This window comes from Orbicella franksi, chromosome 2 (assembly GCF_964199315.1).
Source record: "Orbicella franksi chromosome 2, jaOrbFran1.1, whole genome shotgun sequence".
In the NCBI taxonomy this organism is placed as follows: Eukaryota; Metazoa; Cnidaria; class Anthozoa; order Scleractinia; family Merulinidae; genus Orbicella; species Orbicella franksi.
This window is the reverse complement of record NC_138146.1, coordinates 29,120,548-29,135,123: the sequence shown is the minus strand read 5'-3', so window position 1 is coordinate 29,135,123 and position 14,576 is coordinate 29,120,548. Positions and strand designations below refer to the sequence as shown.

Here is a 14,576-nt window from a genome sequence, read left to right as displayed (position 1 = left end):
AGGAGCCGTGTCCTACTGTCCTGATAGCCTGTCACATACCTGATACATGATGGCTATGATATCCTGCTCACTTACCGTAAATCCTCGAATTAACGCCTCCCTTCGAATAAGCGGCCCCTTTGAATAAGTACTCCTTCTATCGGCCGAAATTTAAAATAAGCGCCCTTCCCCCTCGAGTAAGCGCCCCCCTCCCTTCCCCCCATTTTATAGACGAGGAATGAGATAACAAAGGATGTATAGTTTTGGTCACGTAGTAGTAGATTTGTACATTGTTTCAGTTTGTGAACACGTTAAGTACTAACGGTACCGCGATTTAAAGTTTAGGATCAGCTTTTTGTGTCGATAAACAGCTTATGTTGTTGCTAACGCGCAGATGATGTGTTAAAAAAATGATCATGTCAGGCCACGATGTGGGAAAAGTTAAATAAGCGCCCCCCCCCTCGATTAAGCGCCCCCTTCGAATAAGCGCCCCCCGTCTTCTACTAAATTTGAAATAAGCGCCCCGGGCGCTAATTCGAGGATTTACGGCCGAATTTGGGTGTGATAAATACCTAGTCGTACCTTTTTGGTACGTTTTGGTGCATATCAGGCTCGCCATCGGTATTTTGGCTTGACTGTGTCTCGCCAAAACATGAACCATGGCTCAACCAAACTCGCTTGATACCAAAAAGATGTGATTTGGTATAAGCAGCATGTAAGGATTGCGTCACATATGAACGTTGCTACATGACCCATGAGTCTGACTGGTGTGCATGCGCCAAGAGGAACTACCAAAAATCAAATTTGCCATATTTTGGCTTGCACCTAAGTAAACACAACTCGTCATATAACGCTGGTTGTCAAGGAAATCTTGTTCGTTTGTGATGAGAAATGATTTTTAGTGCTACACGGCGGTTGTTGTATTGGGGACTACTTTATGCAGCAACTTCAAAGGTTTCATTTCGATTCATTTCAGGCGGTACCGTAGCAATACCAGAAAGTCAGGAAGTTGAGAAAACTCTCTTTACGGGAGTAAGTACTTTATTCATTGAGTAGCTCATCATTCTGTTGATCGTTCTGTAGTTAAGAACTATTTAGGTCTCCATAACCTCTCTGACAGCGATAGTTTAAAGCCTGGGTAAGGAATCGGTAAAGCTACATTATGGTTCGGCAGCTATATTTCTGGTTATATTTGTTTAACCAGGCTAAACGTTTTCCTCATTATAAAACTCGGAAACTTTTCTTGCCTTAACTGAATATTTTGAATTTTTGATGATCAGTTGGGATTTGAACATATGGACCAAACAGAACCAGTCCGACGTAATGGCTTACTAACTTAGCATGAAAGATCCATGAAAGCAGGTCGATAGGAAGTTAGATTGACATCAAAAAAGATGTGTTAATATGTCTATGAAATGTGCATTACATAGTTTCTTTTTCCATTTTAGTCTGAGCTGGACAACAAGACCCAGTCCTCTGGCCTGGCAGTTGCCATTGGTATAGGAATCGCATGCGCAATGGTTGGTACAGCGTCCATTGCTCTGGTGACGAAAAAACTGATGAGGAAAAAGAAAGATAATGATGACGACGACGATGACGAGCCGAGACCTGACGATCCTTGAGATTTATATGTTCGTAAAAAGTAAAGTATAGGAAATTAAAAAGTGAAGAACCTTTCTTTAAGTGTCAAGGTATTTAGCCCTAGCGGACTAATTAGGGACACTAAACAAGAATGAATCTACATTACTAAAATGATAAAGGTGAATATTTACAATATTAAAGTAATTACCATTACGATCGATACTAAAATAATTAGAATTCTTTACAACGTAATCTATTCATTACTCTCATTGATAACATAGTCTAGCTGATAAGTTAAGTTTTCTAATATGTCTTGAACGGCAAATTGCTTTTTAAACGGTGCTTTCTGAAAAGCGCTTTCGAGTATCTCGATAGTAGGTGTGTTATATAAATGCATTATTATTCTTATTGCAGTCATGCTGAATTTTAAACGAATTTTACAGCGTGCATTTTATTGATGGCACCAAAAGCATTTTAATTGAAAGACAGGAAAATCTCTAATACTCTGTTCGAGTGTAAGAGGAAATGTTTAGCATTGATAATTTAGTGTCGAGTCAGTTTACGTTGACAAGTACAGTTGCTATTACTGTTAGGTGCAGAAACAATTTAACTTGTTTTTCATGAAATCCTCTTTATTCTCCTGCTGGGATTCAATGTTTGCCATTTTACGAGAGTCAGTCATATGCCCGCTCTAAGAGAAAATTTGTCAAGGACGACTTACCAGGGTGTTTGGTTCATGCACTAAAAACTGCAAATAAACATTTAACTGTGTTTTTTCTCAGAGTAGCTTGTATCACTGGTTGATAAAAAAATCTTTCTTAGTACAATTTCAGTGCCAAGAAAACTTGTCATCGTGAACTTGCTCCAAAACATTATACTTTGCTCTTAGACCTTCTGTTTTTTGAGAGTCAGAGCTCATGCTTTTGAACAAGGCTTATATGCAGATGAGCAGAAATCGTGAGCTATAGGTGACAACATTTCTCTTTATCAGAGGATATTATTGAAAATAACCATACTTGCTTCTTTAAATAGAAATACTTGTATTTATATACCGATATTGGGGTTTTAGTGCACTAAAAGTGTGCAGCTTGGGACATGTGCTGGAGCTCGCTAGCTAACAATAGTAAGACTAAAGATAGAGAGGCTGTATACAGGTAATGACAGAGGCATAAAATATGTCCACAGGTTGTTTTAACGAAAGTATCTTTCTTTAAATTACAATTTATCAGTAAAAAGAAAAAAAGAAAATTACAAGTCGCTTGAGGTACGTGGTTTTTGTTCTCTTGCTTAATAGAAATCTGAAGAACTTCGGAATCACTCATAGACTTTTTCGAAAATTATTTAAGAAATATTGAATTTCTTTTAAAACAATCATTGCTTAGATTCATTATCAGCAAAAGGGTGCAAAATCTTTGGCCACATATCGGTTGGTTCGGAAAAATACTGTTTTGCATTAAAATTACAATACCAGTTGACAACTTTAAAACAAGTGTGAGTGGCCTGTGAGAAAATTATTAAAAGCAATCGATGGATTAAAATGCGTCTGTGGCCCGATAAAGTACCTCAAAAGTCGTATCCCTACCAAGTTTGGAACCAATCAGTTGAAGAGTCGCAGAACGCAGGGTATGGAGAAAATGGCTTGTAAAAATCAAACGCTAAATAGAATCTGCGTGGTTCAGCAAGCATCGTAGATGTTTATGACGTAACGAGCTTTGAAAGTTGTACGGCTCGCAGTCAATCGAGTAATTATTCGATCCACAGGTTTATGAAAATTACTTTTCATTACGCTAACGTTTGTTCTCGATTTCTGAAATTTTGTATCTCCAACCTTTTCAAGCCAGGCCCTAAAACTATTAATTCTGATGCATTCTTTTGCCTGACAGACTATGCAGTTCGCCGTAACCTTTTTAAAGGTGTCACGCAATATTAACAAGTTTTCGTATTTTTCAAATAAACCAAATAAACAACAACAACAACAAAATCACTTCCATTGTACTATTTATCATGCAAAATTTGGTAAATCTACGAAGTTTCATAAGAATTCATTGCAAACTGATAAAAATAAGGAGCCCTAAACTTCGCAAAGAAATATATTGTCCCCTGGCATACATTTCTTTGTAAAAATTGGAACCTCAAATCTTTACTAAATTCGGCGTGATAAATCCAGCGGTGCGGCTGTTTTTTTGAAAAAAGGGAAAATCGCGATATCGGTAAAAGTTCATTGATTGTTTTCTGTAAAACGCTTGAAGGTGGTCAATTGAATAATCGAATAGCCATGGAAACCGCCAACATAATAATAATATAATATATTGACGAGACAGTAGGAAGTACGAGGCCATTGTTCGAAAGCTAATGAAAGCAGATCTGTGATCTTGTTATTTGTTTTAAACTTTTCATCACGTAATTTCAAAATGCAATTTAGCATTCTCCAGAGTTAGAGCTGCTGGACAAAACAAAAAGAGACAAGATTCTTGAGAATGATAGAAGTAAATTCAATGGCGAATAGCACAATCTTCCCTCCCAATTCTTGAAGTTGAAGATTCTCTACTTTGATCTATTATATCTTCAACTCGAGAAATAAATGAAATGTCTGTCTTCTGTACTGTACTCGCACGTTTTTTTTTTTTTTAATGTTCCATGCTTTTGTCTCCTTTCTCTTCTTTCGTCCCTCCTCGTCTATTTGTCAACTACTTTTTTCCCGCGATTTAATTTTCATAATAATAATTTAAAGCATTAGAAATAAATAATTTTGTAGAAATTCGGCCATGAAAACAGAAAATAATTGCGGGTTTAATGTGGAAGAAAAAAATCGTGGAAAATATATAGCTGCTTTAAAATAAGTAGCTCCTACATGTAATGTTATAATTTCAAGAAAAAGTTGAGACGCAATGAATCAAACAACTAAACAATAGAAATGGAACTGCATTGCTTTTGTTTCAATTTAGATGTGAATCTATCTGTGATATCATTCAATTTATCTTTTTCTCGGCTCGTGAGCGGGCGGAATTCAACAAATCCTGCAATCTGATCAACTTTTCTAGGAAAAATTTGGTCACGTGACCCCAGCTGCAAAGGGCCTATTGTCCGGCTTAGGGTTGGTCCGTATAGTGAAAAACTGTGACCTCGGGCTTGAAAATGCTGCCCGAGGCCGCAGCCTCGGGCAGCATTTCCAACCCCGAGGTCACAGTTTTTCACTAAACGGACCGACCCTAAGCCGGACAATGACGTATATATCTCGAACAGTACATTGATTTAGGCTATAGCAAATCCTCAAAATAATAATTGTCTGTGACGACGACTGTCTGGAAAAGCTACCGTCCTGACTCAAATTCTGGTAAAATTTTCAACTCTTTATGAAATAGCAGGATGACGTGTCATATAAGATGTAAACAAAGTCCAGAAAATTCATTTCTTATATTCAGTTATAATTTGAATGCGATAATATTTAATAACGACAACATCAATATCAAATGTACCCTGCTTACGATGTATTTGAACAGAAACATAATAAATACTCCCTCCTAGCTTAAAAGAATGAAAAGACAACAATATGTGGAGGTTTAAATTAAAATTTGTATTGCAATAAATTAATTTTGAAGGAATCAATTATTAATTACAATCTCCGGCAAAAGTCCGTTAACATTATTGTCCCCCTTAGAATTAAAAAAAAAATGAAAGCTTCCTTTTACAGACAGTAACCATTTAAAACACTACACCACGAAAGGACGCGTTTTTATTAAACCCGACGTGTTAATGCTCGTCTTCCTACCACATGAAAACAATTTACCATCCTTGTACAGCACAAAAGTCAAATGTTTTGTCCGTATCTAGATTACACTTATAAGTCTTAAAATGAAAACAACTTAATAAAAGTGCGCAGCTTACTTGTGCACTGACATTAACTTGAAATGTTTCGGTGCGTGCTAATTTAAACTTATGAAATAAGTTTCGAGTTAAGAATCTGTTACACTACTGATTTTTGGCTTTCTTGAAATCCCACCGAACTAACGTCTAGACATTTTTCAATGAGTATAGTTTATTTAATTTAGCTTCGGTGTTTCTTTCATAAACTAAAGCAACTTTCTGATTAATTATTGCCTCGGCACTTGACTATCTTAATGACGTGTCTTACGGCAGCTTCCCTTAATACTCTTATCCTCCAGAAATATATTAAAGGATTTATGCAAGAATTACCACCTAATAAAATTGTGAGCAACATTATGCGGAATCTCTGATTGAGACGACTAAAAATCACAATGCTGTATGGTAAGTGGCGAGCTACAAACGCTCCCACAATGTAAAATACTGTCAAAAATTTTCGTCTGTAACGCGCCGTGTTAATCGCTAGCTGCTCCGAAGTCGGGGCTTGTAGCTGCATGTTGATTTGTCCACAATGTCGCCGAAGAACTAGAAAAACTTTGAAATAACATAAACTTGTTATAAGGATTCCAATAAGAATAACGACCCCGTGAGCGAAAAGAAGATGGCGTCCTACAATCTTCTTGGAAGCGGTTAACAAGGAAACTGAGAAAATGATGATTCACGCAGACGACAGGGAGATCATAGTTCGCTTCACTGTGACTATCTCGTTGAATCTAAGATGAAATACTACAGCACAGTAGCGCTCAATGGCTATGAACGTCAAAGTTAAAAGGGACAGTATTGTAAACAGCCATCCAGAAATATTAAGGACCATGAAGGCAATAGTAGCCGTGCAGCTGTCCCCCCGGAAGGCTGCCGCGTATTCGATGACATGGCTAGGATGAGTAATAAACCCTGTCCCAAAATCCGACAAAGCTAGTCCAGCGATCAGTAAATTCGACGGCGAATGGAGGTTTGTACAATGATATATAGTATAAATTACCAGTCCATTCCAAAAGACGGAAAAACCGGATATCAAACAGTCGAGTATGGCTACAACAAGTCCGAAACCATCTTGAGTTATTTCGCTGAGAGATCACCATCCAAAAGGAAGGCAGCCGTCGTAGAACTCTTCTTCCAGTTGAAACGTGTTGTTGGATTGCATGTTACTTATTCCATTGAACTCTGGCTGACTTTGAAGCAACAAGCGTGTTTTGTCAGTGTGAGCGAGTTCTGCTGTTTTATTAGAGGCAGCTGGTGTTTTTGTTTGAATAAAGAAGACAAACACAGCTTCAGACGTACTTTCCAGTGTAGCGATTATAGTTCTGACATATGCAAAAAGCATTATTTGTAGACTGAAGTAATATTAAATTATATCACTAAAAAACAATTTTATTAAATTGCGCTGTCAATTTAAAACAAATCAAAAAATATTAATGAGCATCAGCGGACGAAAACTAAACAATCTTGTTAACATAATACATTGGAACCTTTCTGTTAAAACAAAATGATTCCATAGAATAAGGTTTGATTTGTCAAACAAGGGCAAATACAAAGTATTTTTTAATATAATTTCTAGTCGAGACTACAATTAACCGTGACAATCAGTCACAGGGTAGTTTTGCATAAACCCTTTCAGTTTCAATATATTACGTAGTTGCAATCAAAAATGAAATAAGAAAACGTAATTTACTTTTATATTAAATAGGTGCTTGGAATTTCTTTTAGCTCTCAGATGATTAAAAAAAAATAATAATAAATAAAAGGCTCAAGGCTGAAATAGAAGACCTGAATGTAACTCGTCGTTGATTTTAACGTTATATCTTCCTTAAATAAGTGCCCAAGATTTTGATTTCGCCACAGAGTTCATTATTTGTTGGAATTTAACATTACTATACAAAACATTCAGCCAAGTGCCAGGTGTAATACCATCGGAAATATGTCTGAAGAATTACTAAAATATCTTACTAGACAAAACCCCATATTCGGTGGAAAAGCCAAAAAAAACATTATTACCATGGAAACTTGTCATGGTTCCCTTTTATCTCTGTTTTTTTTTAAAAATTATTTCTTTACCGGCGGGAAATGGAAGGCTAGAAGGGCTCCCAGGTTGAAGGGGTCAGAGCCTCATCGAAAATTTGAATTAAACCCTTAAAAGAGACTAATCTGGAATCTTAAACCTCCAAAACATGCTTCACAATTTAGAGCTTTAAGGGATATTTTATCGATAAAGACATTGGCAGAAAATGCTTTTTTTTTTATCTGTGAAGTAGTTTTAAAGATTTCATGTCGCATCTATTTAGGACAAAAACACAGCATGACATGTCAACCCTTAAAGATTTCGTAATGTGTAAATACATTACGAAATACATAAATACATATCACCTAGACTAGGTGATATGCTTCTGTTTCTAAAAACCAGCACTCAAACAATGGGGATTTACTTTCTTAGTTGACATACAACCGCAAGAATCTTGGTGGACACCTCAATTATTAATAATTTGGTGCAATTCGTACTGAGTCAACCTAGGTCATGCGTCGTCTCTCACGAGAAAAATTGAGAGAAGCGATGGGAAGGTAGGAAGACCTCCTCTGCCTCCTTCCCATGATGTCCTGCTTGATAATATCATCTTCTCACCGTGAGGAGACGACTGGGAAGAAAGAGAAGAAAGTGAATATTTACCACGTTTTTCTGTTCTTGTAATGAACGTTTCCAAGGTAATATGCGCGCTAATGCCAATCTTTTCTAACGGAAACAGCATTCAGGACATGTTGGTCAAACTTTGTGACTTTCCTAACAATTATGAAATAACATTTTGGTTTATCCATATTTTTTGGTCAACTGGTGTCTTGAGTTTCCTATGGAAAACGTGTTCAAAAGGGTGTTTTACACAAATTTGGTACATTTTAAGCTTCCCATTTCTGTTTTATGACGATTTTATTTCTAATTTTCTGCATTTTGGAGGTACATAGAGCGCTTTGTGCCATTCCGGCTCAGGAACGAAAAAAATGTCCAGGCTAAAGTAAAGTTCGATATTTATTTCATTCGGTAGTTATATTTTACCCTGTGTCCATAGTCATAGGCCTGCTAAATATAATTTTTGTTTATGGGTAAACTGTCATCAGGAGAAACGTCTATATTTAGCACAAAAAGGTCAATGAACATCACATTTCTTTCCATTAGCGAAGAGTTCTCTTTATTACTTCTCATTTAGGTTTATCTTCCTTTATTATCAATGCGGGTAGTAAAACCTCATTTAAAACTAAAAACCGAGATATTTCACTGATTTGAGGGTAAGTGTTTTGTATCAGGCAATAGCTTGATGAAACCTTTTCATGTAATATTCGGCAAATTCATAACATTATAATAAGAAATTTCTTATGCAGGTATTTTTCTTCAATTGTAGCTTACATAATTCATATAACATCTAATTTTTTTTTCACAATCTACCTGGAAGTGCTGCCTAGAACATCAATTGACAATAATTCCAAACTGCTTCATTTATGGTACCGCATTAAGAGCTAGAACGAAGTAATTTCATTTCTTTCTGGGCGATTACTTATCTAACCACAGGCAGAGCATCATCTTTAGCACTGTAGTATCTCCCTGTGGTTTCAGTGATTACTGCTTGGAAGGAAACATTTTTAATTACTTAATTTTGCACAGAAAACATTTCTAATAAGCTCGAGGAAAAATGAATGTTTTCCTAATGACTAAATCGAACAACATACTGAAATATGACAATAATTAAAAAGCATAGATTGGAATCTTTTACGGCATAAATTGTTTCCTGAACGTGCTAGTATTTTAACGATTTCTGTGGTATTTCCACTAAAACTTATCTAGTAAGTTTGAGATAAACGTATTGAACATAACTCTGGCCCACCTAAATAAGCCTACTGGACACAAGAATCTTATAAATTACCAAATATTTTTTTAAAAACAAAGATGTGTTTTTTTTTTTATCTTTAACTGATGTCTGTCCTTGTCTACTCCTCTGAGGTGGTTCGCCTCATGGAACAAGTACGCTTAGTTCGTTTTTCTGACAAGAGAGAAATTCTTTGACTCGAAGTGGAATATCGCACAGTGATATTTAAACGATTGTTATTTTTTGTATGGCAACAAAACATTTTCTGCAAATTAGAAATAAATCCCCTTCTGAATTGTGAATTAAAGGCGTAATAAATGAAAGCATTTATGGCACAATTTGACTGGGCGAAAAACTTTGCGATCATGCGAAATGTTTCGGCTTTACATTTGCCGATGCTGCCGGTCGTTAAAAGTAGGGCCAGAATCACTAGTGGCGAAAAACACAGAAAAAAAGTCACAACAACCGTCACTGCCATTTTAAGGATGTTCCTGTTTTGTCTGTCCCGTTGATCTCGCTGATTCTGGGTGATGGAATTGCGGGTACCTGGTGGAAGCTTTCGGCGAAACAATTTATAAACAATAAATGCATACAAAATTACAATAGTTATCAACGGCGCACCAAACACCAAACTGAGAATGAAAACAAAATACATAAATTGGCTTCGAATGGACATGGACCACCTCTGGCAGCACAATAGTTTTCCTTGTACAAGGCACAGCTTGAAGACCTGAAGATACGGTGACTGAAGACCGATTGCCGTGAGCCAGGTCAAGGGAATCACGTATTTGATGTTGGACTTCATCGCAGTTGCTTTTAAGGGGAACATCACCACATAAAACCTCTCGGCTGTTATGGCAAGAAGGCTTTGGACAGAGACTGCAGTGGACACGTCTTGCAAGAAGTAAGCGAGCTTACATAGGGCCAAACCTGCCGTGCCTCCGATCAGCCATCGCTCTCTACCGACCAGGACTTCGACGATCATTCTTGGTACTGCAAAGAAGGGAAGAAGGAGGTCAGATGCAGCCATGTTGACAATTAGGTAGTTCGACGCCGTCCACATGCGAGGGTTTCGGTACACGACCAGTATTATCAGAGTGTTTCCCATTAAGGAGAGAAGTAGAACGATACAGTATGCAGTTGTTTGGATGGCTTTCGATGTCGTTTCATCGCCAATCGCCTGACAGCGGATAGGATCAGTGGTAAAGTTCCCGAGAGAAGAATTCCTTGTTGTTTTGTTCGTCAGATCCATTTCTGCAGCAGTGTTTTGTCCGGACTGAGAAGTTAAGGGGTGCGAGACTAATAAATGTCGCCACTCTTTAGTGAATGATTGTGTTAATTTACGGAGAAATTATCGTGCCGCGAAAAACACATCAATTTCCAACGCCCATGTAAGAAGCTTTGTAATACTAGTCCAACAAATGCCCACCCAAAAACTGATGGCTTCCACCCAAGTGCGAATATAAAACAGTTAGCAGAATTTGCATTCGATTAATCTTCGTAAAAAAATACCCGGTAGGATATTAATTAGTTATCTCGAGAAAAGCTTTAAAATCTATCTCCCAAACGAATCAAGCAGACTTAAATTTGCGTTAGACAGCCCCTAATGAAATCCTCAAACAAGTTTGAAAAATAACGTCCATTCTCAATTGGCCTATTCCAGTAATAAAACAGGAAACATCCAAATTACCACTGAAGTATTTATCAAAACACCATGTTTGTATTGCCCTTAGTCCTTTATCGTTAAATATACACCTCCGGCTTACATTTAAGCAATTTCATTATCATGCACACATGTTTATCTCAATGCATGCCACTGGCATCTGGATCTTTTTGAACATTTCAGACTCTATGTTCAAACACGGTGCATGTCTTCCTTTCGTTATACTCTTTTCAAAATTTGATGGAACAAGAAAAATCTAGCAGAACTGTTTCACAGTCGTCGGGAAGTTTCACGTTTCTCTTTTGTCACTTGCTTCAAGACAAACAAACATGCCCCAAAATGGTCCAAATCTTTCTGATGAGGTTTTGAGGTTAAACCACTGTACAAGTTTTAATCGTTAACATTTTACTACTATATTTTTCCCAGAAAAATTCTATTCTTATTTTAATACAAGAGGTCGAAGTTTTTTCCTTCTTTAATACAATAAATCTGTGTTTAAAATGAGTATCTGTATTTTTAGCTGTCCAAACAAAGGAGAAGGTTTCTTTGACATTTTTGGTTCGTGTTGAATGTTTCGAGGAAATTGAATTCGTAAACCTGGATAAGCCCCAAAATATTATGACAACAGCGTTCTTTTAATTAGTACTTTAATCTAGTTTGATTGGCATAAAATTATGAGCTATATTCAAAATTATACGAGGATCAATTAAGCCAGAATATGGCGAAAAACAACAACAACAAAAAATTTTATGGAACTCACCAAAGGAGTTTGTGAAAGAGGATATAATTTTATATGTTATTTTTTATGTCAAGAGCATTTTATCAGTGGAATGAAAAGCTTACTAAATAAGGTAAAAGTACCCAGAAAGTTTTAAGGGAAAGCATCCTTGTTTTGTATTCTTCTAGGAATACAATTTGTCAAATAATGAAAGGTTCTCGATTTATTCCATTGATATTTTTCATGGAAAATGTATTTGCTTACGTCCGAGTTTAATATAATACGCTCACTTGATTGCACTAACGAGTTCCTCTTATCGGCAATATCGAACATGCTAGACATCTGAGCTATAGAAGCCTTTACGGAGAGACACGCGAAAGAGGAGGGAGGGAATCTTTGCTGTTGGAAGATGCTGTCCAGATGTTTTGCTTAAAGAAATGAAGAAACAATTACAATATTTCTAGAAACTAAAACAATTTCGTGACAGGCTAAATGCCACTTTTTATAAGAAAGGCTGATCAAGTTATCTATTTTTAATGACTCGTAAGTGTTGCTAGAGATTATACCTGACATTATTACTATTCGTAAAGCCATTTTTTTGTTTACAAAACCTGTAGAAGGGTACAGAAGCAAAAGGTTCTTAATAAATGGCTTTTTTCTATGTCTGACGGCTATGCTGTTAGCAGCTCTAATCATTTTTTTCACTTGCCCTTTTAATAAAATTGTTGACTGGCAGTAAATTAAACATCTTCAGGATTTATCAACTTGTTTGATCTATCAACTGTTCACAAGACCTCGTATTAAATAGGTAACAGTTTGATTTTCTCACTAGAATTTTATTCTCTTTGAATACCTCCTCCACTGTTTACTACAACATTAATTATTTACAATTTCGGTTCTTCTGAAGTTTATTAAAAAGGTAATTGTATGGCAAAAGATAAATTAAAACAATTGGAAAACAAAATCGAATTTAAGACAAATAGGATAGTGAAAACAGTACTAAAAAGCATTTATCCAGCAGGCAGCTTTCTGCCGGCACTAATGAAATTTCTCCTCTCTGAGTTTATTAACAATGTGAGCCTCCCACGTTGTCTTACTTTTTCAGAAGTGACAAAATCGTGGATATAAGCACGTTTTCCGAAGATATAAATACCTAAATCCATAGTATAGTTCACTGTCATAAAAAAAACCCTAGAAATTTAGGAGAAATACAAATATCTTTTGCAAGTCCATTTTTACCCTCTCTGAGTGAATAATTTTAAAAGCTGCTTGATTAATTTCTACTATGCATTCGAAGGCATATATATTTGATTTAAATAGGTCAATATTTATCAAACGATGGAGAATATCATGAAACTCAGAAATAAAAGAAAAGGAAAAAAGGTTGCAATGAAGTGGCAGCATTTTTTCATTAAACAACTTCCCATCTATTTCGCTTGCAAATTACTTGCTTAACAGCTTAACAGCTATTGAGTTCAGAAACAGCAAATTACATTAAAGAGTTTAAACATTGGAACATTTCTCGAAAAAAACGATTCTATTTTAGCATATCCACAGTTTAACGATATTTTAGAATACTAGTAGTTTTCAAAAGTGTTTTTTTAAAGATGCATTTGTTTGTTTATTCATTTATTTATTTGTTTTTAAGCAATATTTATTTATTTATAAGCAGTATTTATACAGGCATGTCCAATTCAGCTAAAGCTGGTTTAAATGGAGGCCTTAATACTAAACAGTTAAGCTATAAGTACTTTAATAATTTGCATATAACTGAATAAATAGCTACATAAGTTAATAAGTAACCTTTTATCGATAGGAACCTACCCCTATTTAGTTAACGATGTTCTGCTATATAATGGGGACTGATTGACTAACATGGCTGTTTGTCAATTTTTTATGATTTGTTCATCCATCTGTTGTTAATGTTTACACTAAACTATTTTGTGTTAGATTGGCTTAGAATATTACCTAAATCTTTTTTATTCTTTACGTCTGAATGCACGAGACTTTACATCTTAATCATTAATTCTACAAACCTGTAGTTTTTCTTTGCATATTGTCTGCATAACTTCATAGTTTCTGTATAATATTTGTATTGCTCGGCTTCTACCGTTTTGGTTTGGAAGTTCGCGGCCGCTTGGATTGGCGTGTGTCTGAGGCAAATAATTGTGCCATTTTTTTAAGGCGGTGAAAATGTGTCAGTGATAAAGAGGAAAAAATTTTTACCATACGCATGTTTTTGGAATGTTCGCAACATAAAATGTTCGGGCAAGCTCCCAAGTAACACAGCAATCTCATAGTATGATATACTGTTTTATATAATAAAGTACTTTTGTTATTTCTTCAGTAGCCGATCCAAAACTTGAAACAAATTATAATTTATTTCCACCTGCATCTACTATAAATTGTTTCAAATGTTTCTCGCGCAAAGAAACACGGTCAGTGGTAAATTTTGAAAGCAAACGTACAATTACTAGAACTCGTAAGATCTTAATTCAGTTGACATGCAGTCTCTGAAATCTTGTCGTAAATTTATTTACGAAAACAAAGGTGTATCTGAATCGCCCGTTCTTTCTCTCAGTACCGCAAGTGCGAGTGAGCCGGTGCTGATATCATTTTCCTGTTTAGCGGTTGAGTGGCACTTTCCGGCCATTCCTAATCCTGAAGAGATGTTGTCTCGTTATCGTATCGATCTCCACCCGTCTGGATCCTCTGCAGTTTTAAAAATCATACATGGTATGGTTAGGAACACGTAAAAATGTTCAAATAAAAATAGCAGCTTACATAGTGAGAATTAAGATGGTCCTTTTCAACGGCAAAACCAGTTTACAAGAAATACCACCGAAAAGTCAAAAAATATCATCAGAAAAGACGTTAATAGTCTGTACCTCCCCTATGTTTTTTT

General features: G+C 36.0%; 2 protein-coding genes across 4 annotated transcripts in view; one reads left to right on the top strand and one right to left on the bottom strand.

Moving 5' to 3' along the window:
• Positions 1 to 2,802, top strand: part of LOC145479141 (uncharacterized) — an 8,369-nt gene extending 5,567 nt beyond the window's left edge. For all 3 annotated transcript variants that reach the window (XM_081457401.1, XM_081457400.1, XM_081457402.1), the window contains 2 exons: positions 956 to 1,011; positions 1,428 to 2,802. In XM_081457401.1, coding sequence (XP_081313527.1) covers positions 956 to 1,011; positions 1,428 to 1,601 — 230 coding nt within the window. In that variant the 3' untranslated portion in view covers positions 1,602 to 2,802. The remainder of the gene's footprint in view (positions 1 to 955; positions 1,012 to 1,427) is intronic.
• A 6,609-nt stretch (positions 2,803 to 9,411) lies between these two features.
• On the bottom strand, positions 9,412 to 11,044 carry LOC145469531 (RYamide receptor-like). Its single transcript, XM_081453279.1, has one exon. It carries the CDS (start codon positions 10,540 to 10,542, stop codon positions 9,412 to 9,414), a length of 1,131 nt encoding a protein of 376 aa, XP_081309405.1. The 5' UTR covers positions 10,543 to 11,044.
• Positions 11,045 to 14,576: the final 3,532 nt, after the last annotated feature.

Bases quoted from the DNA above. Each gene is read 5' to 3' on its own strand.
- LOC145469531 (XM_081453279.1), bottom strand. From the start codon at position 10,542: ATGGATCTGACGAACAAAACAACAAGGAATTCTTCTCTCGGGAACTTT.